At 44.5% G+C, this 26,995-nt stretch overlaps 1 protein-coding gene across 18 annotated transcripts in view; it reads left to right on the plus strand.

Annotated features, from left to right (window-relative positions):
* DTNB (dystrobrevin beta) overlaps positions 1-26,995 on the plus strand; it is a 135,178-nt gene that overhangs the window by 42,874 nt on the left and 65,309 nt on the right. For all 18 annotated transcript variants that reach the window (XR_011902996.1, XR_011902997.1, XM_072330818.1 and 15 more), the window contains exons 10-11: positions 3,091-3,215; positions 18,151-18,228. Coding sequence is in view for 16 of the 18 variants with exons in the window: in XM_072330818.1 (XP_072186919.1) it covers positions 3,091-3,215; positions 18,151-18,228 (203 nt within the window). In the remaining 2 variants the exon portion in view is untranslated. The remainder of the gene's footprint in view (positions 1-3,090; positions 3,216-18,150; positions 18,229-26,995) is intronic.

Consider the following 26,995-nt stretch of genomic DNA (forward strand, 5'->3'; position numbering starts at 1 on the left):
TGCCGAGCCTGCAGAAAGAAGGGTTTGATAATATTTACCTGCTCTGTTCAGTCCTCGAACTGAAAAAAAACAAAGTTTGAATGATCTAAAAAGTAATGTTGGAAGTGGTGCTACAGAAACAGTTATGGAGCTGATAGTTGGTTTATCCATAATTCGGTTGTCCACCTCAGATGGGGAGCTTCAGAGGTGTTCAGAGGGCAGGAAACCAAAACTGCACATCTGAAGTAACCACTCTGAAAAGAAGGGGACCTCTGGGATGTTCAGCAACCAGACACTGAAATTTAACTGTTGAAAAGCCTCCTTGGTTCCTTAACCATAGATACCCAAGCTTTTGTCCTGCTTGGGCTGCACTGAGGAATTGCCTTGGGCCTGGAGGAAATGGGTGATGGCTGAAAGTATTTGAAACTAAAAGCACACTGACTGTGTTTCTATCTAAACCTGAAGAGCATAAATTGGACTGTAGGATGTGTGAAACCTGGAGGCTACTGGGGATACCACAGTGACATGTCCAAGTACCCAGCTGACTGAGATCCAATGTGATGGAAAGTTGCAATTGTTCATGAAACATAGTTCATAGGCACTGAGGGACATGGGCAGTGGGCATAGTGGGAGGGATTGGGGTTGGGCTTGGGGCTCTTAGAAGGTCTTTTTCAGCCTTAATGATTCAGTGATTCAAAGATGTTTAATGAAGATGTCAGACAGAAAAGTAAAACTCAGATAATTGGGGGAAAAAAAAAGCCATTTCTGAGGGAAAGCAGCTATCCCTACCAGGTACAGTTCAGCACACTCTGCCTTTTTCACCCTCAGTCACACTGAAAATCATTGTCCAAAAGTTGGAGTTGGTGGAAATCATCTCTCCTCTATCATTTTCACAAGGTGAAGCTGCTCTATTTCTGCATTCTAGGCAGCACCGCATTTGCTTGACATTATAAATGGTGGTGTAGCACGACAGGATGTAGTGCTTGTTACCACAATGGAAAAACACTTCTAAAATAGGCTAAAGTGCTGCAAAGAAGTCACAGAAAAGGCACCGTGAGATAGATGGTCTGTGCAGAAACCAGAAGATGAACATGATAAAGGGTAAGGACAGAAATACACCGAGACTAGGAGCAGAGAACATTTAGAGAGAAATCTAGGTGGGAATTTTCAACATGCAGGGTGAATTAAGGAAACCCAGAATTTTTTACTATCATTGCATGTGGTAGCAAAATGGAAGATGATAGTTTGAATTTTACTGTGGGTTTGGTAGGAAATAAAGCACGAATTGTGATTTTTCATTAGTTTTCAAAGTAATTAAAGGCTCCTCTGTAAAACCCTCTGTGACGAGAGCGCTGTGCACTTCAACCATAAGACATCTAGAGGAGGAGTTTTGCATTGGTGCTTGGATGGGGCTAAGATCTGTCTGCAGAACCCGAGCCTACACATAGAAGGGGCAAGTGGCCCTTTTCAGCTGTGTCCGAAGCCACCTGTACTAACAGGAAGAAAGTACCATAAGAAATGTTAAGTGGGTGTGGTGGTGATGGTTGGTCATGTTGATCTTGGAGGTCTTTTCCAACCTTAGTGATTCTATGGTTCTGCGGCTTTGTTTCCAAATCAGTATTCATCATGAGTTGTAAGAGGCAGCCTCCAGTCATGCCTTTCACAGTTCTCACTTAGCACCGACTTGAATTGTAAGAGTAGGGGAGAAGGTAATAAAACTTCAGTTAAGAGCCAGAAATCTTAATGTATTCTTATAGGCACCCAACTCATACTTCTTTTCTAATTTGACAGCGATTTTTATCTTCTTCTATTATTATCCAGTTTAGTTGAGTGTTCTACTTGAAATGCATTCTCATCTGCTACAAACCACGTTAACTCAGAGAGGGAACACACACAGATTCCCCACTCTAAAACTCTTCATTGCCTGTTGTATTTTGCTAAAGCCAAGAGGCCCAGAGATGAAGAAGCTCACTGGTTGGTGATTATTAACTGTGTAATCTATTGTTAGTAATTATCATTAATTGCTAGGTACTAAATCGTGTTAATAGCAAGTGTGTGTGTAACCCTGTTCTGGGTGGTCTTGCTTTCTCTTTAAATCAGTGTTAAGTTGAACTGTAGTTTCAGGTTGGATATTAGGAACAATTTCTGCTCTGAAAGAGCGGCGATGCAGTGGTACGGCTGCCCGGGGAGGTGGTGGGGTCACCATCCCTGGACGTGGGGATGTGACACTGAGGGACGTGGGCAGTGGGTGTGATTTAGCAGAGGGCTGTTAGTTGGGGTAGTTTGGTCAGGTTGTGGTTGTACTTGATCTTAAAGGTCTTTTCCACCTGAGCAATTCTATGATTCTATGATGGGGTTGGCTTGACGGTTGTTCTTCATCTCAGATGTCTTTTCCAGCTTTATGGATTCTATCATTAAAAGTGCATTCAGAATTGAACCAAATTTCCCACTGGAGCATCTTACAGAAATAGGAACTGAGGGGGGATAGCAATCAGCCACAAGGTTGCAGCATCCATGTGGGGAGTTTGATTGGAAGCACAGCACTGGTGGGTCACTTCTGAACAAGAGAGTTTCCTGGCCTCCACATCATAAACTTGAGCTCAGCGGGGTTAACATTTTAAGATAGGTGCTGGAAATCCTCCTGCATCAGCTCTTTATGTCTTCCCTTCCCCTTCCCCAAAATACAACACCCATCTCCAGAAGGTCCTTGTCAGAGCAGGTGGGAAATCCCTGTTCTCGGTTCTGACACAAACACCGAGCAGCGTATTTCTTGATGTCACCTATTTTTGTTAAACTACTTTCATTTTTCGGTATTATAACACTGAAAAGAAAAGAAAAAAAAGAAAAGGCAACTAACAAACCACCAGCCAAAACCAAAAAAAGCCAACAAAACCCAACTTGCTCATCTGTGCAGTTTCTGTACTAACAAATGACTTTTGGAGGTTCCTTCCAACTCAACGGTTGTATGATTCTACAGTTCCTTGCTGTGCTGTAGCATAAAGGAATGTTTCTGAAAACTCTCTTTTTCATGTCTCTGTTGTTATCTGATTGCACACATTGCCCTGCCCTTGGTAACAGTGGACTCATTTTGGTCACTCTTTCCCAAACCAGAAATCGCCTGCGAAGAAGCTGAGCCATGCGATCAGTAAATCACTCGGCTGTGTACCAAGCAGAGAACCACCTCGTCCCGTGTTTCCTGAGCAGCCAGAGAAGCCACTTGATCTTGCACATATAGTGTGAGTATTTGTTGTTGTAGTGGAACTTCCACTTAATCAGCAATACAGAATAATCAACAATATGAACTAAAGTCTGTGTGGTTGTTTGGGACTTTGGAAAGAGGACTTGGGTTGGAATTATAAAGTCAAACTCATGGAATTATTTTGATGGAATACTGTTGTACTGGTGTTAGTTTGAAGCCACCTGAAATGAGTCTGCCTCCCTGATTTGCCAGGGAGAGTAAAACTGGAGAAAATCCTCAAATTCTGGCACTTTCTGTTCTTAATAAACAGCATCCAAGTAGATCTATTTCACCAGCTGCTTACAAGGGTGGATAGTGATAGGACAAGGGGGAATCTTGGGAGGAAGATTTTCACCCAGAGGGTGGTGACGCACTGGAACAGGTTGCCCAAGGAGGCTGTGGATGCCCCATCCCTGCAGGCATTCAAGGCCAGGCTGGATGTGGCTCTGGACAGCCTGGGCTGCTGGTTGGTGACCCTGCACACAGCAGGGGGTTGGAATGAGCATTGTGGTCCTTTTCAACCCAGGACATTCTATGTTTCTATGGTTCTGTGATTTTAATATCTGTAGGACTTTGGGAAAAGTCTCAGTCTTCTCATGTGGATAAATTTAAGCACATGGTACGGAGAAGAGGGAGGAAGGAGAAGCAGAGAGATGTAATTTATACAAAATGGAGGACTCCTGTGTTCAGGAGTATTCAGCAATTTGCAGTTCTGAGAGTAAGCAGAGTTGATGCTCATCTGTTTTTCTTTGCATGTTGTCAAAGATATCAGGTTCTTCTTGAACTGGTGTCACAATATCTGAATGGAAACCCAAATGACTCAAATCTGAATGTCTTAGAACTGCTGAAAGTTTAATATGAGCATGTGCTGCTGTGACCTTTCCTGGTGCTGGATGATTTTTGTGGGCTGTTTATAATCTCCTTTCACTAAGAGAAAGATGAAGGGTGGCTTGTCACAGTATCAGGAGGGTGGAGCAGCGAGGCTTAGCGTGGTGTGGTTTTCTTTTGTATCAAGCATGAAAGATCCATAACTCGATCTAGAAAAGTAGTTACAGTACTAAACTCCTTAAAAACATAGCTCTGAGCTTTACCGATTTGTAATTAGCCATGTGATAGTTTTTTTCTTGCATCACTGAAAATTTCCCATCATTTATACTTTCTTCAGTCCTGTGCAGTGAGTGGAGTTGGACATGATGCAGTGGAGTATCACTGTTCTAATGTTCACTGTGTAATTCAACTCATAAATTAAAAACAAAGCCTTCTCTCGTCAGAGCTATCCTTAACAAAAGGCATATTAGATGTCTCCGGAATTAGACTGCCTACCTCTATGCTGTGGTTTGGATGCGCCGTGCAGTTTGTCATTAAGATTTTCTGTCGTGAGGTCCTGCTCAGACTCATAGAAAAGGATTCTGTGCTTCTAAATTGTCTCAAATGGTGAATCATCCTGAATCTGTTCCCATTTTTCTCCTAAGATTGTCTGTGCTGCTGCCTGGCTGCAGCTCACCAGCATTCGCAATTGGGAGTGTAACAACATATAACACTCCTACAGGAAATAAAAGAGCAAGTAAATAAAAGACTATGCAATTCCCTAAGTGCAGTACATGTTAGTGATTACAGTGATGGTTCTGGTTTTTGGGTTTTCTGTATGAGTGATACCATGGGAATTTCTTTAAAGGAATAGAAAATAAAAATAAAGAGTTTTTAAGGGTGAAAAGGGACATATCCAGGGTGAATTCTTTGCTAGAATTCAGCTTACAAAGAGAAATTGCTCAGGGCTACAATGAGTCATTATTTAGGTGCAAGTGATCATGACCTGATTACAGTTCTTGCATGTAAATGAGGTGCACATCAGCATCTAACGGCGCTTAGCAGTCTGTCTTGCAAAGCTGGAATCAATGTCAGCTGAGTAAATAATGCGAACATAGGGATATTAATAACTAGGAGCTGTCTAAGAACACTTGGCCAAGTGTCACCCTGCAGGGAAGGTTTGGAAGGGTGGCAAGAAGAAAGCTGCACTGCTCCAGGGAACCAGAAAAGATTGGTAGAAAGAATGCAAACCGTGAGTTATGCAGTATGGGAGAGGGACTTGATGAAAAGGATTGCTGAGGGAACAAAGAAACGGGCATACATTGTTAGTACAGATAATAAAGGACACAATGAAAATCGTCCTGTTGCTGCCTTAAAATAATAAAATTGATGAGTGCTGATGAGAGTTTCCAGAGCAGTTTCCAGGCTGTGGTTTGGCTGGCGAGCAGTTGTGCAGTGTGCTGTCGGTCCCTTTCAGAGGTAATCCAAAAAGGATCTGGAATTGCACCTTCTATGTTTTTGGTCCCAACTGAAACAGGTGCAGAATTCCTTCATTTGGACACTTGCTGCCAGTTGTTGATGTCTTGGAGCAATCGGAAAGTTCCCAGAGTGCAGGAGGAAAATGCCTGTTCTTTCTTTTTCCACGGAGGGAGAGAGATTGAAATTGCACAGGGCAGTATCTGACACGTTGAGTTTACCAACATGACTTTGATGGCAAACAAACTAATGGAGCAGTAGAGAAGCTAATTTGTTGATCAGTAAATACAAACCTAACTCGTGCCAATCAGCATACATGGACTTTTGGCAATGTAATGTAGTCAGACTCGGTTTGTATCTTCTTGATCAGATTAGTTTTGATTAGTGAAGTGATAGAGTTGAAGTCATGCACTTAGTATGAGCGTTGCACAATTTAGAAAACAATCATCAACAGATACACAGCTGGTTGAAAACCAAGTGCTGAGCTCGTTGCTCTTGGGGTAACTCAACAGGAGGATTGCTGAATTATAGCTGAATTGCTTGGTTAGAAACAAAGACCTGCAGACCTGGCCTCTGTGCTGTTAATTCATGTTTTAATGGATAGGAGGAAAAATATAAAATCAGTGAGGTGAGGTTTGGTGTCTTCTCCTTGGTATTTAGTAGTAAGATGAGAGGTAACAGCCTCGAGTTCTTAAGGCAGGTTCAGGTTGGATGTTAGGAAACATTTCTTCTCTGACAGAGCAGTGATGCAGTGGCACAGCTGCCCAGGGAGGTGGTGGGGTCACCATCCATGGAGCTGTTCCAGAACTGTGGGGATGTGGCACTGAGGGACGTGGGCTGTGGGTATGGAGGGTGAGCTGGGGTTGGACTTGGGGATCTGAGAGGCCCCTGAATGATTCTATGATTCTATGAAATTAGAAAGCTGTTGGAGGAATGAAGACGATTAAAAGGACGGAATGCTAAGAAAAATGACTCCAAAAGTTGTGGAGGTCATGGTATATGAGTGGTTGAATATGCATTTTCAGGGCAATGTTGTAGCCCCAGGAGCTAACATGAGTGCAAGAAGAAGACCTCACCCTTGGTGTTGAGTGATGGAGAGGTTCTGGTCAGCAAGCTGATGAGAGCACCCACAGATAGATACTGTAGGACCAAAAAGATGGAAAGGTTGAAAAGGTCAGTGAAAAGAATTCAAGGCCTGGGAAGAGATACTGGAAGTTGCACAAGCTTGAGTTCAAAGACTCCAGTAGCTCAAGTACTGCAATATTTAATGCATCGGTATTGGAATGATTTGATAGTTCTAGAAATATCTATCCTGGGAATCATAGAATCATAGAATCATAGAATCACTCAGGTTGGAAAAGACCTTGAAGATCATCAAGTCCAACCGCAGCCTAACCAGTAGCCTATCTCTTAAAAAACAACCACAAAACAATACCACAACAACAAACCTCTGCTAAATCATATCCCTGAGTACCACATCCAAGCGGCTCTTAAACACATCCAGGGATGGCGATTCAACCACCTCCTTGGGGAGCCCATTCCAGTACCTAACCACCCTTCTGTAAAGAAGTTCTTTCTAATAAATGGAAGTATCATCCAGGGAGCTTTAACGGATGGGGTTATCCATCAACTGACCAGGAGATGAAGCTAAACAAATTCAGAATGAAAATAAAAAAGAGGTTTTTAATAGTAAGTTAATGGTTAGAATAGGTAAGCAAAATAGTAGAGGTGGAATCTCCTCTACTGAAACTTTAAAACCAAGAGGAGAGTATTTTTTTCATCAAATACTGGTTTTACTCTGTGCTTGACAGAAGCTCTCTTACTGCAGTATTTCCTTCTACTCCTATGATCTATAGAAAACACATACAGCAATTTCCATGTGGGACCTTCACAGAATCTACTGAAGGAGCACAAGGGATGTGCTCCATAAGGCAATCTGGCTACACTAATTCTGATACAAGCCTTTGATCTTCTTGGCCAACTGGGCACACTGCTGGCTCGTGTTCAGCCATCTTCTGACCACCCCTCCCAGATTCTTTTCCTCCATGCATTCGTGTTGGTGCTATTGACCGATAGTGCTAAACATGGTTTGTAAGATCTTAGTGAAGGTGTTTGAATGCCAGTCTGTGGGTTACAAACCTTTCTAGTCCATCAGATGTACATGGCCAGGGATTTTATCTTGACAATTCCAAAACTTTGTTGACTGTTCCCTTCTTCTCCCCATGAACTTTTCCGCAGGCATCAGTGAGTTGGGTATCTGCCATTGCTTCAACTTCAAGCCCATAGAGGGAGCAGTGATCTCCCAAAGGTCAGATCCCCTTATCTACTGCTATTGTATAGCTTGTAAAATGAATAGAAGCCAAGCTGACTGGACCTCTCCACCACCCAGCACCAAGGGCGAGGACTTCTCCTTGCACTCATGTTTGCCTCTGGGGGTACAACATTGCCCTGAAAATGCCTACAACCCTGTCTTTTCTTCGACCCAGATTCCTATTGCTTTTGCATTGCACACATTGGGGGCTAAAACCTCCTCAGCTAAGTTAGTGAGTGAGTCTGCCTTTGGTGAAAATCCTTATCTTGCAGTTGTCAAAAAGCTCTGAGGATCAGAGAGGGAAGAAAAGCTCCTCTCTCCTGCCAAGAGGAGGAGGGTGGTGTACAGCGTGGTGCCGAGAAACCTGCTTATCGGGGTGTCATTTTACACCTCTCTAAAGTATTACAGAGTGCTTGGCTGCTGAAACTGCCTTGCTTTGGGTGGGGGTAGCAGCAGATCTGATACAGCGTTGTTGTGCTCCTTCAACCTCCAGTTGAGGCTTCCTCATCAGGCTGCTGAATTGCAGTGACAATTGCAAACAAATCACAGGTTTCCTTCTGTGTAGGGAAGCCTCCAGGAAAACCCTCATGTAAGGACTAGAAAAAGACTCCAAGAAAGTACAAGTCTTTTCTCCTCGAAGTGGGGCTTGCTGATCCAAATCAGCTTCTTAAACAGATTCAATTCAATTCCCATCAACACAAAGCAAAGGAATCAGAGATATGCTTTGGTTGATGGCATTTATTGCAAACATACATCAAAGATGACTTATTATAGAAGTTAAGATCAGAAAATATTAAACCAGCCTCTCTGACCGCCTGGTACTCATTGATCATTAAATGGCACCACATTCCTTCCAAGCCCAGTAATTAGCGTTCAGGAAAGGTTATCTAACAACAAGGCACACCTTGGTTTTGAGAGGTTACAAAGGTGCCAGTTATTGAGGAATTGTTTGAGGGAGTGGTCACTTACTTATGTCTTATTTTTCACTTGAGCTGTGTTTCATTTCCAGCACTTGTTCTCTTTTCCCTTCTCTGCTGATCCAAGCACAAGTACATTTCCATGTCTGTGCTGCATTATCAGGTTAGCTCTGCTGCCTTCAGATTGCCTTACATGCCTGCTGCAATCCCTGATCCTTTCTGTAGCCAGTGCCTTCTGCGACACAGCTCTATTCTTTGCATCTATGACATCAGAGATGTCACAGTTCCAATCCCCTGCCATGGGCATGTCACAGTTCCAATCCCAATGTTGATTGCCAACACTAGATCAGGTGGCCCGTGGCCCATCCAACTGTGACATCAGAGATGTCATAGAGATGTCACTTAGTGTTTGGTCCATTGAAATAGTTGGCTTTAACAAGCTTAGCTTGTTGATCTGACCTGCTGTTTGTGATCACCATCTCAGCATTACTTACTACTTAATGAATTTGTATGTAACTTGTAATGAAAAGTCTCCAGTCTTCTACGGTAGCTGTAAAAATCCACTAAGACTGTTTGATTTCAAAGATGATGAACTGACAGCTGGTTTTGGTATCTAAAGGAGCTTAATCCACTCAAAAAGACTTTGTTGATACTTAGCTCATGTTTTCATAGAGCCATAGAATGACTTGGATTGGGAAAGACCTCTAAGATTTTGCCTGAGAAAAGGAACGCAGGCAAGAATGCCAGGAGGCCTCCATGGATCACCCAAGATGCTCCTGGACTCACTTAAGCTTAAAAAGAAAGTCTATAGGGATTGGAAGCAGGATCAGGTAACCTGGGAGGACTATGAAGAAGTTGTCCAAGCAACCAGACGTCAGATTAGGAAAGCTAAAACCCTGGCAGAATTAAATCTAGACAGGGACATAAAGGGAACAAGAAGGAATTCTACCGATATATCAGTGATAAAAAGATCAGGGAGGATGTAAGCCCTCTCTAGAAGGAAACCAGAGACTTGGTCACAAAGGATACAGAGAACGCTGAGGTGCTCAAAGACTTGTTTGCCTCAGTCTTCGTTGGCAAGGGCTGTAGCCACACTGCCCAAATTGCAGAAGGGAATGGTGAGAACTTGGAGAAGGCACATCTATAGAACCTGAAGGTTCATGAGTCCGTGCAACCCAAAGAGATTCATTCCTGGATTCTGAGGGATCAGATCAAGTTGCCAAGTCACCATCTGTTGTATTTGAAGGGTGGTGCCAGTTTGGTGAAGTTCTCACTGATTGGAAAAGGGGAAACATAACCCCCATTTTCAAGAAGGGAAAGAAAGAAGATCCAGGGAACAACAAGCCGGTCAGTCTCACCTCTGTGCCTGGCAGGATTGTGGAGCAGATCCTCCTGAAGGCCCTAATAAGGCATACAGAAAATAAAGACGAGGTGATCGGTGGTAACCAACGTGGCTTCCCAAGGGCAAGTCGAGCCTGACAATGTTGGTGGCCCTTATGATGGAATTGCAGCATCAGTGGATGAAGGAAGAGCAAACGATGTCATCTACCTGGACCTGTGCAGGGCGTTTGGCACTGGAGAGAAACGGACCGGATGGATGGGTGAGGAATTGGCTGGATGGTTGCACTCAGAGCTGGTCCAAGTGGGGATGGGTGACGAGAGGCGTTCCCCAGGGATTGGTGATGGAGCTGGTGCTGTTTAACATCTTTGTAGGCGACATGGACAGCGGGATCGAGTGCATCCTCAGCACATTTGCAGGTGACACCAAGCTGATGGTGCAGCCGACACGCTGGAGGGGAGGGATGCTGTCCAGAGGGACAGAGGTCGCGGGTGTCCAACCTTTTGACTTGCCTGGGCCACGCTGAGCGAAGAGGAATTGTCTTGTGTTGCTCCAAAAGTAATGCCTCCTATTTAATTTCCGTGGAAAGTACAACAGCTACAAGGAGCGCGATATCCCTTTTTGATAGAGCACCTTCCCAGCTACAAAACGCTATTTTTTTTTTCAACGCAGTCGCCGCCGTAGTTCTCACTGTAAGAGAAGAACAAATCCGAGTCCGCCTCGCGAGCCTGAATGTGTACCGGCCTATGGTTGCCGCGGTAACCGCCGCCGTGCGGCGCATCCGGGGCGCAGCTCCGGGGCCGCGCGTTCGAGTCCCGACCCCGGCGGCAGCGCTTGGGACCGGGGGGAGCGGAGCGGGGAGCGGAGGTGGTGCGCGGGGCGGGGCCGGGAGCAGCGGCGGGTGACAGCTGGCACAGACGGACCCGTCCTAAAATGTGGCACGCTGACAAGAATGCCTAAAACGCGGCGTCGGAGCGGCAAGCGGCACAATTAAGAGCGATGCTTTGTTGCGGTGAGTAGTTTGCATATTCCTAATTAGCGGCGGTGAATGAGTGCAGCGATGAGCTCGGGGTCGTTGATGTATATGTGACATTTTATGTGTCTATCTAGCATCGTACATGTCTATATTGTGTTGCATATATTGCACTGTTTATGTATATATATATCACTGTCTGCACAGTGGGCACACGGTGTGTCCTGAGAGCAACACTGATATTCTGGGGGGGGGGGGATTATGCATCTTTAACTTGAACTGGGGCTGTGTTATAGGGAGTTCTGTTGTGTTTTGTGCTTTGCTCTGTCACAAAACAGCTTTCGGCTGGATTGCTGCTCGGTGCACGGTGCAAAATTAGTTAAAGAGACATAAAAGCTGCGTGTGATGATGTAGGAAACTTAGCTTAAAACATATTCCTCATCACAAACAACAACAACAAAAAAACCCCCATCCCAACACTTTGAATAACGTCAGAACGGCACTTGGCCATTTTCTGCTTAAAATAACAAAGAGAACAAAGCAGCCGTGGATCTGTCATCCATACAGGACGTTGGTTTGTTGTTTCAGAAGTCATTAATTTGCACTGGGATGGAGCGCTGAGACCCGATGCCATCCTACGGTTTCCTTCTCTTCCTATAGGGAAAGCGTTGGCTCAGCACCCCCGCGGGTGGCTGTGCCCTTGGTGCTCTCATTGCAGGAGAGTTGGCAGCTATTTTTAAACAATTCCTCTTCTTTTTTTTTATTCCCTTCCCCATACAAATGCACCGTCAGAACGTGGCACGGTGCAGCGAGGAGCTGCTGACAGTCATCCCGCAGCCTTCCCCACAACCCCAAGCTCAAAGGCAGTGGCTCAGTGCCTACCTGAGAGCTGCCATTCTGTTGTTTTAATTACAACATAATCATGAGAAGGATAATTCCTGTATTTCTGAATACCTTAGGGAGCTGGTAAAGGGTTGCAGAGAACTTTTGATTCTTTGCCATTTGGGGTAACCACAGGTGTGCTTCCATCTAACTTTGGTTCAGTTGTGCAGAGAGCTGCTTTGCCCCATAAATGCAGGCTTCCTCTGTCTGTTTTCCTCTGTTACCTCTGTTTCCTTCTTACCTGCGCAAAAAGCAAAGGGAACAAGTAGATCCCCATTGTTTGCTGTGGGCGAGTTGCAGTTGGATAAGAAGCTCTTGCTTTTCTTTTACAAAGGTAATAATGAGTAACTTTCTGCTGGAGGGTTTTGCTCAGTTTATTGGGGATCTCAAATCATAGAACAGAATCACAGGATCGTGAAGTTTGGAAAAGACCTCTAAGGTCACCAAGCCCAGCCCACCCCCCATGTCCACAGCCCACATCCCTATGGTTCTGGAACACCTCCATGGATGGTGGCCCCACCACCTCCCTGGGCAGCTGAGCATCACTGCTCTTCTGGAGAAGGAAATGTTTCCTGGTATCCAGCCTGAAGATAAGAATAGATAAGGTCAGAAGGTAGATCAGAACTGAAACCTGTGCTTGCTCTCCTGCCTCCCAGGTGAGATAAAAAAGAAAGGGACCAACTCTTTAGCTAGATCTGTTGTGACAGGACAAGGGGAAATGGTTTCCAACTAAAAGAGGAAAGATTTGTATTGGATGTAAGGAAAAAGCTTTTCATGATAAAGGTAGAGCAAGAGGTAATGACTAAGTAGTGCCAGGGGAGTTGAGGTTGGATATCAGGAGAAAACTCTCCTCCAAAAGAGTGGTGATCCTTTGGCACAGCTGCCCAGGGAGGTGGTAGAGTCACCGTCCATGGAGCTGTTCCAGAACCGTGGGGATGTGGGCAGTGGGCAATGGGGGGTGGGCTGGGGTTGGGTTTGGAGATCTGAGAGGTCTTTTCCGACCTTCATAATTCTATTGCTATTCTCTGCCAGTGGCACGGATTGCCCAGAGAGATGGTGCATGTCCCTGCCAGTACCCAAGGTCAGGCTGGATGAGGCTTTGAGCACCTGATGCAGCTGTGGGTGTCCCTGTTCATTGCAGGGAGTGGGACCAGATGACCTTGAAGGGTCCTTTCCAACTCAAACAATTCTGTGATGAATGAGCCCTGGATTGAAGTCACGGTGAGGTGAGCAGTGACAGAGATTCGGTTGCCCTCTGCCCACGCCTACAGCAGCAGGGGAAGTGCACACCAGTAAACTCCTTTTGAATGGATGGTCACTGTGGCTATTGGTTGTAGCATGTCCTGTGCTCATCTCATGCACCTCGCCCCCCATGCCTTCGGCTTTGCTGCTGCACTTGTGTTCCACAGTTCCAGTTCAATCCCAGCTGCATTTGATCACTTCTTTAACTCAGTCTTTTCCTCCCTTGAGCTTGATGCAGCCGCTGTGCACACATTGTCCTTTTCACTTGAAAATGAAGAAATCTAATCTGAAAGTGTTCCAGAACAGGAATAGAACTTCAACAATTCGACTCTGTTTAACATTTTCTCATTGTGTTTTAAATATCCTGGTTTCCAGAGCAGCTCCTTAAAACTTTTCCTTACAGATGATGGATTTGTCTCCAAGCATTCTAAGAAATTACATATATACACCAAAGTTTCCACAACTTACCCTGCTGTGAAGTTTTACCCCTCACGTTTTGGGGGCAGAAGAGCTGAAAACAAACGCACAGATGCTACTGCAGTTATTTGCTAACTCAGAGTTTGTGACTTTGCAGTGAGTCATCACAGTCCTCTAACCAGAACCACAAATACAACCGAGATTGGGAGATTTCTCTCGATTATTTCCTGTGCGAAGTAGAAAATACAAGAAATGGTGCAGTTGGTAAAAAACAGGGATGTTTCCAACAGGAAGAACTTGCCGCAGCCACGAGATTGGTTTGTGTGCTTTATTGCCCTCGTTATTTAAAGTTTGCAAAGATGCTTCCAAGCAGGATTTGTTTCCGTTGCTGTCTGCCCTTTGGATTTTGATGTATCTGTGCTCAAGTACCGCTGCGTGCTTTTATTACAGATAAATTAATGCACAGATTACCATGAAATCACCACAGATTTGTCTCCAAATAGGAGGTTTGGAGATATCTCTGTGAAAAAAACCTTTTCCAGCTTTCAGTTGTTCCCGTTTTTCTTCCTTGCTTTCTGTTGTGAAGTTTCACTTGTCATTACCAACTATTGCATCTTTAAATAGGTTTTCCTTTTCTTCACCGGCCTGCCTTCAGTGCTTGCTATTGAATTGGTCGTATCGATCTTATATTCTACTTAGCCAAGCACGTAGGCAGAGTCAGAAGGCAGCAGGAGATCATTATTTGGATTTGAATAATAAATAACAGGCCTTCTTTATGGCCTTTGCTGCATATAATATACGGTACAAAAGAAGTCATTCTTTCATTTCTTCCTTCTTACTGAGTAATCAGAGGATAAAACTTTATGTAGCAAATAATAGTAAAAGAATTGTCCTCTTAGATAGAAGAACAAATTTGCTCAGTAAAGGGAATGCTAGAGAGAAAATTCTTTCCATCAGGTGCCGTCATCAGACGTGTGATGGGACCTACTGATGTCCTGGCTGATGGACTGTGAAACAAGCATAGGCCTGGCACAATTAATTTCCAGAAGTTTCTCAGGTAATTGTTGCATTCTTCAGGCACAGAGAGGTTTAGTAAGGCTATGTCTAAGGAAGGAGTCTGGAACCACTTTTACAGATTGATATAGAATTATAGAATTGAAGGGACCACGTGCAGAGCTCCAGATGGGGCCTCCCCAAAGCAGAGCAGAGGGGGAAGATCACCTCCCTTACCGCACTGGCTACGCTCTGTGCAATGCACCCCATGGTCCCATTGGCCTTCTTGGCCATAAGGACACAGTGCTGGCTCATGGCCAACCTTTGGTCAACTTTTGTTCAACCATTGGTCAACCACTGGTCAACCATTGGTCAAGCAGAGCAACCAGGTCCTTCTCAGTAGAGTTCCTTTCCAGCAGGTTAACCTGTACTGGTAGGTGATGTTATTCCTCCCCAAGATGCAGGACTCAACACTTGCCCTCGTTGAACTTCTTGATGTTCTTTGCCCATCTCTCAGCCTGTCAAGGTCGCTGAATAGCAATGCAGTCCTCCGGTGTATCTGCCACTCCACATAGCTTGGTATCACAACCAAACTTGCTTCCTCAAACAGGTTTATGATGAAAAACCACAGAGCTTTAATATCAAAGAAGATACAGGAATGAGCTTTAGATTAAACCAAAGTGCTGCATATACTGTTAGTTTCCACGTGCTCAGGACCACGTTTCACATTTATGGTAACTCACATTTGTATTGTTGGAAAGTTTGCAGTGTGACAGGGAAAGAGGTGGATTGCATTGCTCATGACATCCTTACAGAATGCTGTGTCTACAGTAAAACTGCTTTATCCTCCCTTGCTAATGAAGTATGCTCCTCTTGTGCTTCCCTCCGCATCACTCTTCCATTCAGTTGCTGAGATCTGGTGATGGTTTCTGGAGCAAGCAGAGCGATCTGTTTGCTGTCCCTCCTGTCCCATTGCAGTGCCTGGCATGGTGCCTGCTGGGGAGGCATCCAGCTCTCCTGCAGCCAGCTGTCCTTGCTGCACTGAATACAGGCAGCTTTGCAGCAGAAGCTCCATACAGATGGAAGGTTTGCAGGCAAATGCCAGTTTGTGTTCCTGTCTTCTTTCCTACTGCTTGGTTGAGTTTTCAGTCAACTAGGAACACCAGCCAGCAGTCTTACTTTATGCACTATCCTGGAAGAATATGTCCTGCTTTGGCTTTTGAATTATCATCAATTGTCAGTGATCTTAGAGGTCGTTTCCAGCTCCAGTAATTCTATGAGAGGGCATGGTGGGGATGGGTTGATACAGGACGTGGCTTGGCCCCTTGTTAGCATGGTAAACTGGGCAATTAGTGTGATGTGCAGGTGGGCAACACATGCAAGTGCAGCAAAAGCTGCAGCAGTGGGAAAGAAGGTATCTGTACTGAGGGCACAACCTTGCTTGTGTCACTTCAGCCATCGCAGCATTTGTGTTCGTGGGGAGCTGGGGTTGTGCCTGCTGTAGGTAACCTCAGCCACATCTGTTCTATGGAGAAATTCTCTTTGGTCTTCCCTGAGACACAAAGCTGAGTGGGTGCGTTATTGTGCTATTATCATAATGTATTGACACAGTTCTTCCAAGGATGAGATACGAGGAAAGCGAGTCACGCTGGTTTTGCTTTGAATTCTTCCTGATAGGTTGTAATAGAAAGAGATTAGTTTGCACAGCGCTATGCGTGGAAATGTCCCAGAGGATTTCTGATGGCTGCTAAGCAAAGAAATGCTGTTTCTTCGCTTCTGTGGATACACTGTGCAATAGAAAGTAGGGATTTCATTAAATCAAATTGCATTTTATAGTCAATGTCTTTCTTATCTGAGAAAAAAAAGCCAACACGAAAAGTGTGAAGCAGTATAGGAAGAATTAAGAAAACTGAGTTAATGCTTGTTTGTTGTAGTGACTTGTGATGAGTTGTCCTTTCCGAGCCTGCTGTATGAGAAATAATAAAGCTCCCAGGAAGAGGAATCTGTCTTGCTTTACTGCTTTTTCCGCCTTACAGAGGGAAGTGGGAGGGCTCGCATGCCAGCTGGGATGGTTTTATTTTTACAGTTATGTACAACTGTGTTCCATCAGGAATTGGAGTCGGTCCTCGTGGGTACCTTCCAACTTGGGATATCCAACTCTCACTTATTACGTACGGCGGTGTTTTGTTTTAATTAGTAAACTGAACTGGGTTTCCATATGGATTCGGGTACTACTCCTTTGTTACAAGCTCTCTGTTTAACCTCATGCAAATTTCTCTTGGATCAAGATCTTGACCACAGTGTCTGCTGGCTGCGCTCCTAGAAATGCTTTATGTTAACCTTTGCCTACATAAATATATGTAGGTAGGTAACCACAGAACTGTTTATTTTTAAGTCCCTTTAAATGTCTGTCAGCATGCCTGTAAAATGGAATAATAATAGTTAGAGGTCAGCCACTCTCTGTAGTGTAAAGTGAGTTAATGTCAATATGTTTTTACATTTCTGTGCATCTAATACATACCTTTGGTTTGTGCCTGCCTGGCTGCGTTGGTTGTTTTCATTGTAATTCTCTGTAATTTTCTCATCACAAAGAAATACAGCCTGGGCTGCAGGAGGGGCCCTGAGCAGTGCCAGAAGGGCTCACATTATCCCTTACAAATCTTAATAGCGTAGGACTGTCCAGATTATAGGACAAAACTCAGCTGTAAGGTTAGCAATGGTATTCAAGACTCTATTTCTGTTCCGTTTGTAAGTGTGTAAGTACAGTAAATGCAATCAAAAGGAAACAGCAAAAAAAGAGTGACAGCTGTCATACAGTAATCCCTATTAATTCCATCCCTATTAAAAGAGTGACCTGAGTCCAGGCATTACTAGTTGATAGTTAAACAACTGTTGGGTTTAGGATAAGTGGTAATGGCTTTAAGTTGTTCCAGGGAAGGCTCAGGCTGGTTGTTAAGGAAGACTTACTCTCATAAAGAGCAGTGATGCAGTGGCACAGCTGCCCAGGGAGGTGGTGGGGTGGATAGTGATCCATGGAGCTGTTCCAGAACCGTGGGGACGTGGCACTGAGGGACGTGGGCAGTGGGCATGGGGGGGTGGGCTGGGGCTGGACTGGGTGATCTGAGAGGTCTTTTCCAACCTGAATGTCTTCACTATTTCTCCAGCTAACTTAGATTTAACTCACTAGAAATAAAAGCCAACCGGGAGGTGTGTGCAGTCATTGTTAGAATGAAGGTTTGTTGCAACAAGTCAGTGCCTCACCTCTGAATGCATTTTGGATGTTTCCCCTAACTTGAATGTCTCCTGCATCTCTTTGAAGAACTGGACAGTGCCAGGGGTCAGTTATGTGATCACAAATGTTTCACCTTCACCTTCAAGCAGTGCAGAAATCACGAAAACTCATTAGAGAAGAGCAGACGGAGCACTTTAAGTACCGTTGTGCAAAGCAAATCCTGCTGCTCTTTGCCCGAATAGTGTCACTGGAAACAGCGATGCCCTTTTTCCTGCTATCGGTTTTTGTTTTCTAATTTATTTCTTTTAATCACTAACTGGAACAAATTCCTCTTTCTATTTCAGTCCCCCTCGACCTCTGACTAACATGAATGACGCCATGGTGACCCACATGTCCTCCGGAGCACCAACACCAACAAAGAGGTAGGCGTACCCTGCAGCATTTATCGTTTGCTTCTCAGAGAGGTGAAGAACACAGAGCATGGGTTTTGTATCACCAGAGCTCTTCTAATGTGTTTTGAATAACACTTCTACTTCAAAGCGTGTGTACAGCGTACATTAAAAGAGGAATTGTTTGCAGTGCTGCTTTTTTTTTCCCCTCTAAGGAGTGATTTTCTTCTATTGAAATAGGTGTCGTTACGTGAGTGTGACTGAAGGAATATCCAAATATTGCTAAAGAAATTGTTGTTGTTGTTATTAAATAGAGCATTACATTCAAAGCTGTTCTGAGGAGGACTGGTCTTGTATCATAGGCTGCACTGCTCGCAAAGCAAAGGATTTCTGCTTGAGACATTTCATGTAATAAGTTTACCTTATTACCTTTTAATAACATGCATTCTCTGCACCAACCCAAGTTCTCTTGAGTTGTCCATATCTACTGAATACATTAAGGTAGAGCTAAAGTTGGGCTATACTTACCTTTATGTATGTAAATTATTGCATGAATGCTCACTTGTAAACATGCAAAAACGTTGAATCACGGATTTGCGCTTTCCTTTTTGTCAAGTTAAGCAGGGGAAAGTAGCAAGGTGTTCTGCTGAAGATTTCACTGGCCCAAAGCTGTAAATGAATAACTGATCCCTTCAGGGAAGGAGAAACAAAACTGGAAAATATGTTCTCACGTTTCAGTGACAAAATGGCACTGAAGAGGCAAGCCAAACCCCTCAGATTCAGCTGCAGTCTCCCAGAAAGGCTTAAGCACAGATCCAGATAATTTCCTTCCAGTTTCCAAGACAAATGAAGTGAGTTGTGTGTGCAGTTTTCAACTGTGTTAAAATTCCAAAACTGTCTGTGAGTCCCTCCGTTGGGTGACTGCAAACTCTATACAGAGCGTGGTACGTCCCGTGACTTCAAATTTGCTTTTTGCTGAATTAGAAGAGGCTGAGTCTGAATATTAATGCGGGCTGTCTTTAAACCACACAACCCATGACACTTTGTCATTTATTGGGTTGCAAGCAACCTCCTGGCTGAGACCATCAGTGTTTGTGTTAAGCCCCTATTTGGGCTTCACGTCTTCCCAGTACGTGGCTGTTTTCTGTGCTGGTCTGTAGGCACAGCAGATGCCATTTCTTCTCATGGAAGCCTGCAGTCCCCTTAACCATTTGTTCCTGTGCAACCCTGGAGATGTTCAAGAACTGTGGAGATGTGGCAGCTGGAGACGTGGTTCAGTGAGCATGGCAGGGATGGGCTGGCAGTTTGACTTGGTGATCTTGGAGGCCTTTTCCAACCTTAACGGTTCTGTGACTCTATGACATGATGGGATCATCAGCTCTGACACACTTCAGCTCTGAACAGTTCTGTTCTTATAAAGGTGCAGGTCTCTGTTGCTGCCTGCTGTCCAAGGTCAGGTAGACCAAAGGTAATTCAGAAATAAAACCTTTGAGAATCAGAACAGTTTGAACACAGCACGTCATCTGCCTCTACACACCCTGTGATCGCCAACAGCACGTCCTTGCTTAAAGTGTTCCTCATGAGAATTGGTTATTTGATGACTTGGACCTTGAATGTGTGTAGCACATTCAAGAACGTGGCCAGTAGGTAATAGCTACTGGGACAGGTCCTTGGCATGGTTGTTACTGTCATTTTTACAAAGGACAGGTTGATTGAACAAAGCTGGTATTTTGAAAAGCACACAAGAAACTGTAGCTGACTTCCCATTTAAAGGTGTGGAGCTTTTTCCCAGTAAAAATGGATAAAAATCCCTTTGCGATTCAAGGGTTGCACTGAGACCTTCCAAGATGAAGACTTCATAGTACATATCCTTTACAGATCCCGTGCCCAGGAAAGGCTAAGAAAAGAAATAGGAATAAACACCAAAGGAACTCCCAGAATCCATGGAATGGTGGTGATTGTCATCCTTTGTCCACAGCTTGCTCTTTCTGAGAGGCAAGACGTTTGCTTAAGCACAGAAGGGCATTATGCCAGTCCAGAGGCACTTGTGAGAAAACCATAAATCATCTTAACTTTCAAGCATCATCTTCTGTCAGGCACTGTGAGAGCTCACAGGCAGCAAATAGTTGGTAGCTGCCATCTTCTGTGATTGCCATAGCTATTTTAATACCTTCCTTTCTACCAAGATCCCTGCTCACCCTTCCTCAAGGATTCTCACTTGCAGAATTGAGGGTTATTTCATCTAGCAGGTTCTGGAAGAGTCTGTGGGAAGAGGCTTCTTCTCCATGTACTTATTCCAAAGATTGAATGGGGGTATTTATCTCTTCCTGAACCTGGGGGGAAAGGCAGTAGCCATGTTTGCCTCCATCATTTCAGCTTGTCAGGCCCTCAGCACACTGCTCCATAACCACTCTACAACCCCTGGGGATCTACCTGAGACTTGTAGTGGGACCCAAACCCACCTCAGGTCAGGTACTGACATTCAGCCTCTGCTGTGCCTTTGTTCTTTGCAAAGTCATGGTGAGTGTGTACATCTGTCCAAGTCTAATCAGGGATGGGTTTTCGTCACATCATAGTGAGGAAAAAAGGTCTTCACCAGAGCCTCTCAGGTGAGGCTCTATGAGGAATGATCAGTGGAAGCCGATTCGGATTGTATCTGAATTGTATCTAGACCATTTCCATCTCTTCAAGGCTTCTGCATAACCTCGGCATGCAGCCCGTTGTAGATGGCTGCAGATCTGGGGGCTTTAGCATCACAGCTGAAACACTTGGCTCTTGCCTCAGCTTGAAGAAGACTCCGTGCTCATCTCAGCATATGCCCATCCACATATGGTATAATATTTCTGAGTGTTTGGGAGTTCCAGTGCACTGAGTGAACCACGGAGTACATTGGAGCATCCGTTCATTTATCATCTGGTTAGTCAGGGACTTAAAGCGCATCTCTGTGTTATCTTTAAACAGGTTTCTTTAAACCTGGAGCACGTACAGGTGTTTGCAGTTAGTAACGGAGTGAGCGAAGGCAGGAGAAATGTTCTTTTCCCCTTTGGAAATTTCTTCTATTTCTGTTTTGCAGTTCACATATGTCTGATTCCAATGTGGGTATGGTGGTGATGAGTTGGCGGTTGGACTTGATGATCTTGGAGGTCTTTTCCAACCTTTGTGATTCTGTGAATGTTTTTCCTAGGATTTATTACAGCTCCTGTTGCTTAGATTAATCCCTGATGTGAGACTACATCACTGACAGAATTCAGGGGCTCATTTCTCCAGCTGCAGACACTGTCACATCTTGGCAGCATGAAGTGACGTGCACTGAGACTGCTTGGTGCAAGCTGAGCACCATTCTTAGCTGCATTTTTATGTGCTACAGTAATCCAGCTGGCATAGCAGAGGGGCACAAGCCCCACTCTGCCCCACTGCCACCCCTCTGTGGATGCAGCCCAGGATGCTGTTTGCCTTCCAGGCTTCAATCACACACAGCTGGCTCTTGCCCCGCTTTTTGTCCATCAGAACTCCCAAGTCCATCTCTGTAGGACTGCTCTCAGTGAGTTCTTCTCCCAGTCTGTACCCATATCTGGGATTGCCCCAACCCAAATGCATCAACTTGGCCTTGTTAAACTTCATTAGTCTTTTTGTGTGCCCACTTTTTGAGCTTGTCCAGGTCCCTCAATCCCACTGTCTGTGCCGTTGATAAAGATGATGAAGAACTCTGGTCCCAAGACAGGCCCGTGGGGTGTACCACTCATCACCACCTCCATATGGACATAGAGTCTTCTGGCTGTGACCTTCCAAGCAGTTCTTTATCCACAGAATAGTCCAGCCTTCAAACCCACATCTCTCCAGTGTAGAGATAGGATGTGGTTGGGGGTCATGTCCAAGGCTTCACACAAGTCCAGGCAGACAACAGCAGTTGCCCTTCCCTTTGTCCACCAGTGCCATCACTCCATCACAGCAGGCCACCAGGTGGGTCAGACACGGTCTGCCCGTGGTGAAGCCATGAAGCTGTCCCTCATCTCATATGTGCCTTTACATCCCTTCCAGGAGGATATGTTCCGTGATCTTCCCCTATCCTTATATCCTATCCTAATGTCTTACATATATATATATATATGGGATTTTTTGTTTTGCTTTGCTTTCTTTCCTCAAAGGACGGAGCAAAAGTGGGTTTGAAGGTTAAGCCGGAAGGTATACTAAATGAATACATACACATGATTTTATTAGAAAAAGAAAACTACTTCTTCAATTTTGTAATCACATCCACATTCCTGATCGTATCCATTACAGCCATAGAATCTTGAAGGTTGGAAAGACCTCTAAGATCAAGTCCAGCTGTCAGCTTATCTGCACTGTGCCCACATTTGGATGCTGCTGTGCGTGGAGCTTGCCATAGCTCCACTGAATCTCAGTGGAAGTTTGTGTTGATAAATGTATGTATATAGTTTTAAAAGCTTTTTTCCTGCTAAAATTCTTAATAAGAATTTCCTACTAATATCCTTAAGAAGAGTTCAGTCATCATTGTGATTTGTTCTAAATTATTAGTGAAGAACTGCCTCATTTGAGCTTTAATCCACTTATGGCAGATGTCACCGTGGCAGGATGGAAAAAGAAATGTCCTTTTGTTATTTCATGGAAATAACCTCAGTGTGACAGCTGCTTTGTTGGGAAGAAGGCTGAGCTGAAAGAGCAGGATTTCAATGCCTGAGCTCGCTTTTTTATGAACTGAAAATTGAAAAGCAAACAAGCCAAAGCAGCCCTCCTCAAATGCTGCCCTCACCCAGCGCACATCTCGGGGAGCCTTTATCTTTTCCACCCTCCTCATCCTCTGCTTTCAGTGGGAAAGCATCCAGAGGGGCAGTGAACTCTGTGGATCCCAGGATTTCTGTATCTGTATTTTGCAGGGAGCTTTCTGTAGTCAGTAACAAACCGCAGACAGATTGAGGTCAGAGAAAGTTTGTCCTAATAAGAGGGAAGTTCTGGGAGCAGAATCGTAGCGATGGTCACTTGCAGCTTTGGATCATTTCCACATTTAGGTATGTAATATTTAATAGCACCATTTTGCTATTTTTCATCTCTCAGAATGTAAATTTCCAAATTCAAATCAGTGGTTTAATGGAGTGTTTACATTTGATAGCATTGTCTTAAATGTGGGAGGGAAACATTCCATGCATTTATCAAGTGAAGCATTTACAGAGGGAAAATTTGAATGCAACCTTACCTGTATTTGTGACCTATGATACAACAAAAGTCGGTGCTTCTCTGATCATTACAGCCAACAAACCTTTCTAAATAGATGGAAAGGATTACACCTCCTCTATAAGATGAGGCCATGAGGCCAAGCCTGCAAAATATGTTATGTCTTTTTTTACTGGTTTATTTCATATTACCTTAGGAATAGATTCTTTCTGTTGAGGTCCATGTGCACTGTTCTTCCATCAGCAGTTCCCTTCCCAGAGGCCGCCAGCCCTCAACCTGTTTAACGACGTGCATTCTGCAGTCTCTTCTCCTAGGATCACTGATTATCTGCTCTTTGTGGTCCCTCGCTCTCTTCCTGCCTTTATTTTGTTTGTCCTTGTTTATCTTCGCTGTCTCCAGTGTCATTGATTATCCTGTCCTTCAGTGTGTGCATGATTGGGCACTTTCCAGCTTTTTGGTCAGACCTCCAGAAACCTTCCTCTGCCGTCAGCTCTGCGTTGATGTATTTTATATCTGTGTCATTGACGCTGTCCCTTGTTGTTTGTGTTTTTTAGTTCCGTAACCCAGAGTGATGTTTATTTGCTTGGCTAGCTTAATTTATCTTCTGACAACTTCCAATGTGCCTTTTTTTTCTCCTTTGTTGCCATGTCCACATTTATCTCTCCAACATTTCCTTCTAGCTGTCCAGTCACCAATTCCACCTGAAAGTGACTGACCACTGTTCTTGTCCGTTCTGCCATTTTTCTTTGACACAGGTGCAGTACATTCATTTTCCTATATTGTGCTTCTTAGATGTGTGTGACATCTAGAGATCCTAGAGCCACTTTAGCCATAGTTCCATCCTCAGGCAGTTCACAGTCTGCAGGCACTTCTGGGGCTGGGGTAGTGCTGGGGCAGGAGCCGGTGCTTGGTCATGGTTCCTGGCTTGACCTCGGCCCTGTCTGACTCCCACTGACAGTCTCTGGGTGTGTTTTGCAAACTAGCATGGGCCAGAAGTCATCCAGATCTTCTCCAGTAGGTCCTGTGCCACACTGTTTCAGAGGTCAGCATCATGAGCAGATCATGGTAGGGGTGGGTAGACATGCACCATGCTTCATAATGCATCCCATGACACCTTCTGTCTACCTACGTAATACCAAAATAGGTTTTCTTTCTAGAAAAGGGCTAAAAATATCTCCTTGTTCAGAGACCAGGGAGATCCTCACTCACTTAGAACTTCACCCAATGAAGGTTTGACATTAGCTCACAACACAGTGCAAGAGAGAAAGGAAGGATGAGGACAAGATGATCTGTCTAGAATGAGAGGTCATGGCCTCACATTGCACCGGGGGAGGTTCAGGTAGATATTAGAAAAAAAATCTTCTCCAAAAGAGTGATTGGGCATTGGTACAGGCCGCCCGGGGTGGTGGTGGAATCACCATCCCTGGAGGTGTTCTTGAATGATGGAGGTGTGGAGCTGAGGAGTGTGGTCAGTGGGCATGGTGGGATGGGATGGAGTTGGTCTTGGTTATCACAGAGGTCTTTTCCAACCTGAATGATTCTGTGATTCTGAGGTCTGTCATAACAAATTGATCCAACAATTCCAAAAAGAAGTCCTGCATTTCAGACTGACACTGACACCCAGGTGCCTGTATGTATTTATTTTAACCCATGGTTTAAAATCCTTTGGGTGCAGCTGGGAGCCTGTGGGATGTGGGTTATGAGGAAAATGCATTAGTTGAGTGTGGGGAGTTTGGTGGGAAGGAAGAAATGGTCCAAAGGCAACAGCAAGTAAATAACTAGGAGAAATATTCACTACACATAAGTGAGTGTAATATAAAATTCAAGATCAAGAAGGAAGTGTGTGAATAAAATATGGAAGAAATCCTGGTGATGGACCCCAGCTATGTAGGCTGTTTCTTACTGTTGGCACGCAACTAGGGCAGAACTCAGGACCTGGAAGCACTGCTGTGTGGGAACGGGCACTGAGACCTGCAGGAAGACAGCTGTGCTTAATCCTTGTGCTGCTTTATGGTGCCTGCTAACCTACTTCTGTTGTGAAACCTTTAGTCTTCATTTGCACCGCTTCTCACCTCAGCTACTTATCTTTTCTCCTTTCTCAAGTACTACTTACCAGCTTATCGTGTATGCTGCTGTTGAAGTTGTATTTCTCACTCATTTCTTCCCCCCTGCAGCCCACAATGGGTTTTCCAATAACATTACTGCAGTCTGAGTGCTGCCACACAGCAGTGCAGTGCTGGAAGGAAGGGAGCTGGGAGTACCCAGCAGACAAAGCAGATCCAGAGCACTGCACTCCAGCTGAGGATTCACATTTGTTCTCCGTCACCTTTCTCATCACATTCAAATCCATCATTTCTCCTCACTTTTTTTTTTTTTTTTCCTCCATTTTGACTGCACTTAATTTTTAGGCACAGCGACCCTGGGTCCTTCTGGTCCCCTCTTGGCTGAGACCAGGATGCTCAGCACCACGGCCAGGGGCTGTGGGAGATCCCAAGGAGGAGACCCCACACCTCTCTGGGTCCTTCTCCAACTCATTCTGATGCTTTCATTTTTCTTCCAGTCCGTGGTTTCTGCACTTCCACACTTGGACCCATTAAGATTTTGACTTTTTTTTTTTTTTTTAAAGTAACTTAGCAGCAGCATCCATATTCAAACGGCTTTTGTCACCACCGTCTTTCTGAAACCACTTTGCTGGCTGTTCATTCACCCTTTCCTTTACTTGCTTGAAATTCAAGTGCTACCAGATAACGCTTTTATTTTTCCCTCCCTATTCTCTGCCTTAATGATGAGCATCCAGCATGCTGCTGGTGTTGGGCTGTGTTCAGTTTCCCTGTGTATTAAGGGGTGATTTTCACCTTGGATATACATCCCATTGTCCCTCCTGCCTACAAGAGCTGGAGCTAGGCTGAAGAAATTAAAAGGTTGTGTGCGGTTTTTAGGCAGCATGGTGGTTCCCCTCTGACTTTAAGACAGATGACATCACCGTCTGAACAGTGTGCTGTAGGTCAGTCGGAAATATGGCTTTGATTCAGAAATTGCTGTGCTAAATTTCATTTCTCTATTATGCAGCGAGTGGTGGTAATTATCCTTTTTGACCTTAGCATCTATTTAAATCAATCATGGGGGAAAGTAACGTGACAGAAAACAAGAGATCCCTCTAGATCATGTCCTGACAGCTCTTTCGTAAAGCTCTTTCCCTGCAGAGCGGCCAGAGCAGCAGTGAGCAATTTTGTAAGGATTTTCAAATGTGTGAGCCATCGCGTTAGAAATTTGCAGGGATTTCTTGATGCAAATGTCAGGATTTCTTATAATCATCTATTTTACTTGGATTTGCTTGTAGATTTTCAGGACAGAAATGAATTTAAGATGCCATTTAAATGCCTCAGTAATTTATGGAGTCCCTTCTGAAGCTGCAGAGCAGCACTCCAGTCATCGAACACTACACTTCTTCCCCAGAAGGAGCTCAGCTCACTCTATTTGTAGCCCAGTTAACTCTATTTCTTGCTGCCTTTGACTGCTGTTCTGCATGGTGTCAGCCATTGTTGTGTCTGGTGGCTGTCGTTACAGGAAAAGCGTGAGAAAACAGGCGGCGAAGTTACATCTTAGTGCT

Source organism: Excalfactoria chinensis, chromosome 3 (genome assembly GCF_039878825.1).
Source record: "Excalfactoria chinensis isolate bCotChi1 chromosome 3, bCotChi1.hap2, whole genome shotgun sequence".
Lineage (NCBI taxonomy): Eukaryota > Metazoa > Chordata > Aves > Galliformes > Phasianidae > Excalfactoria > Excalfactoria chinensis.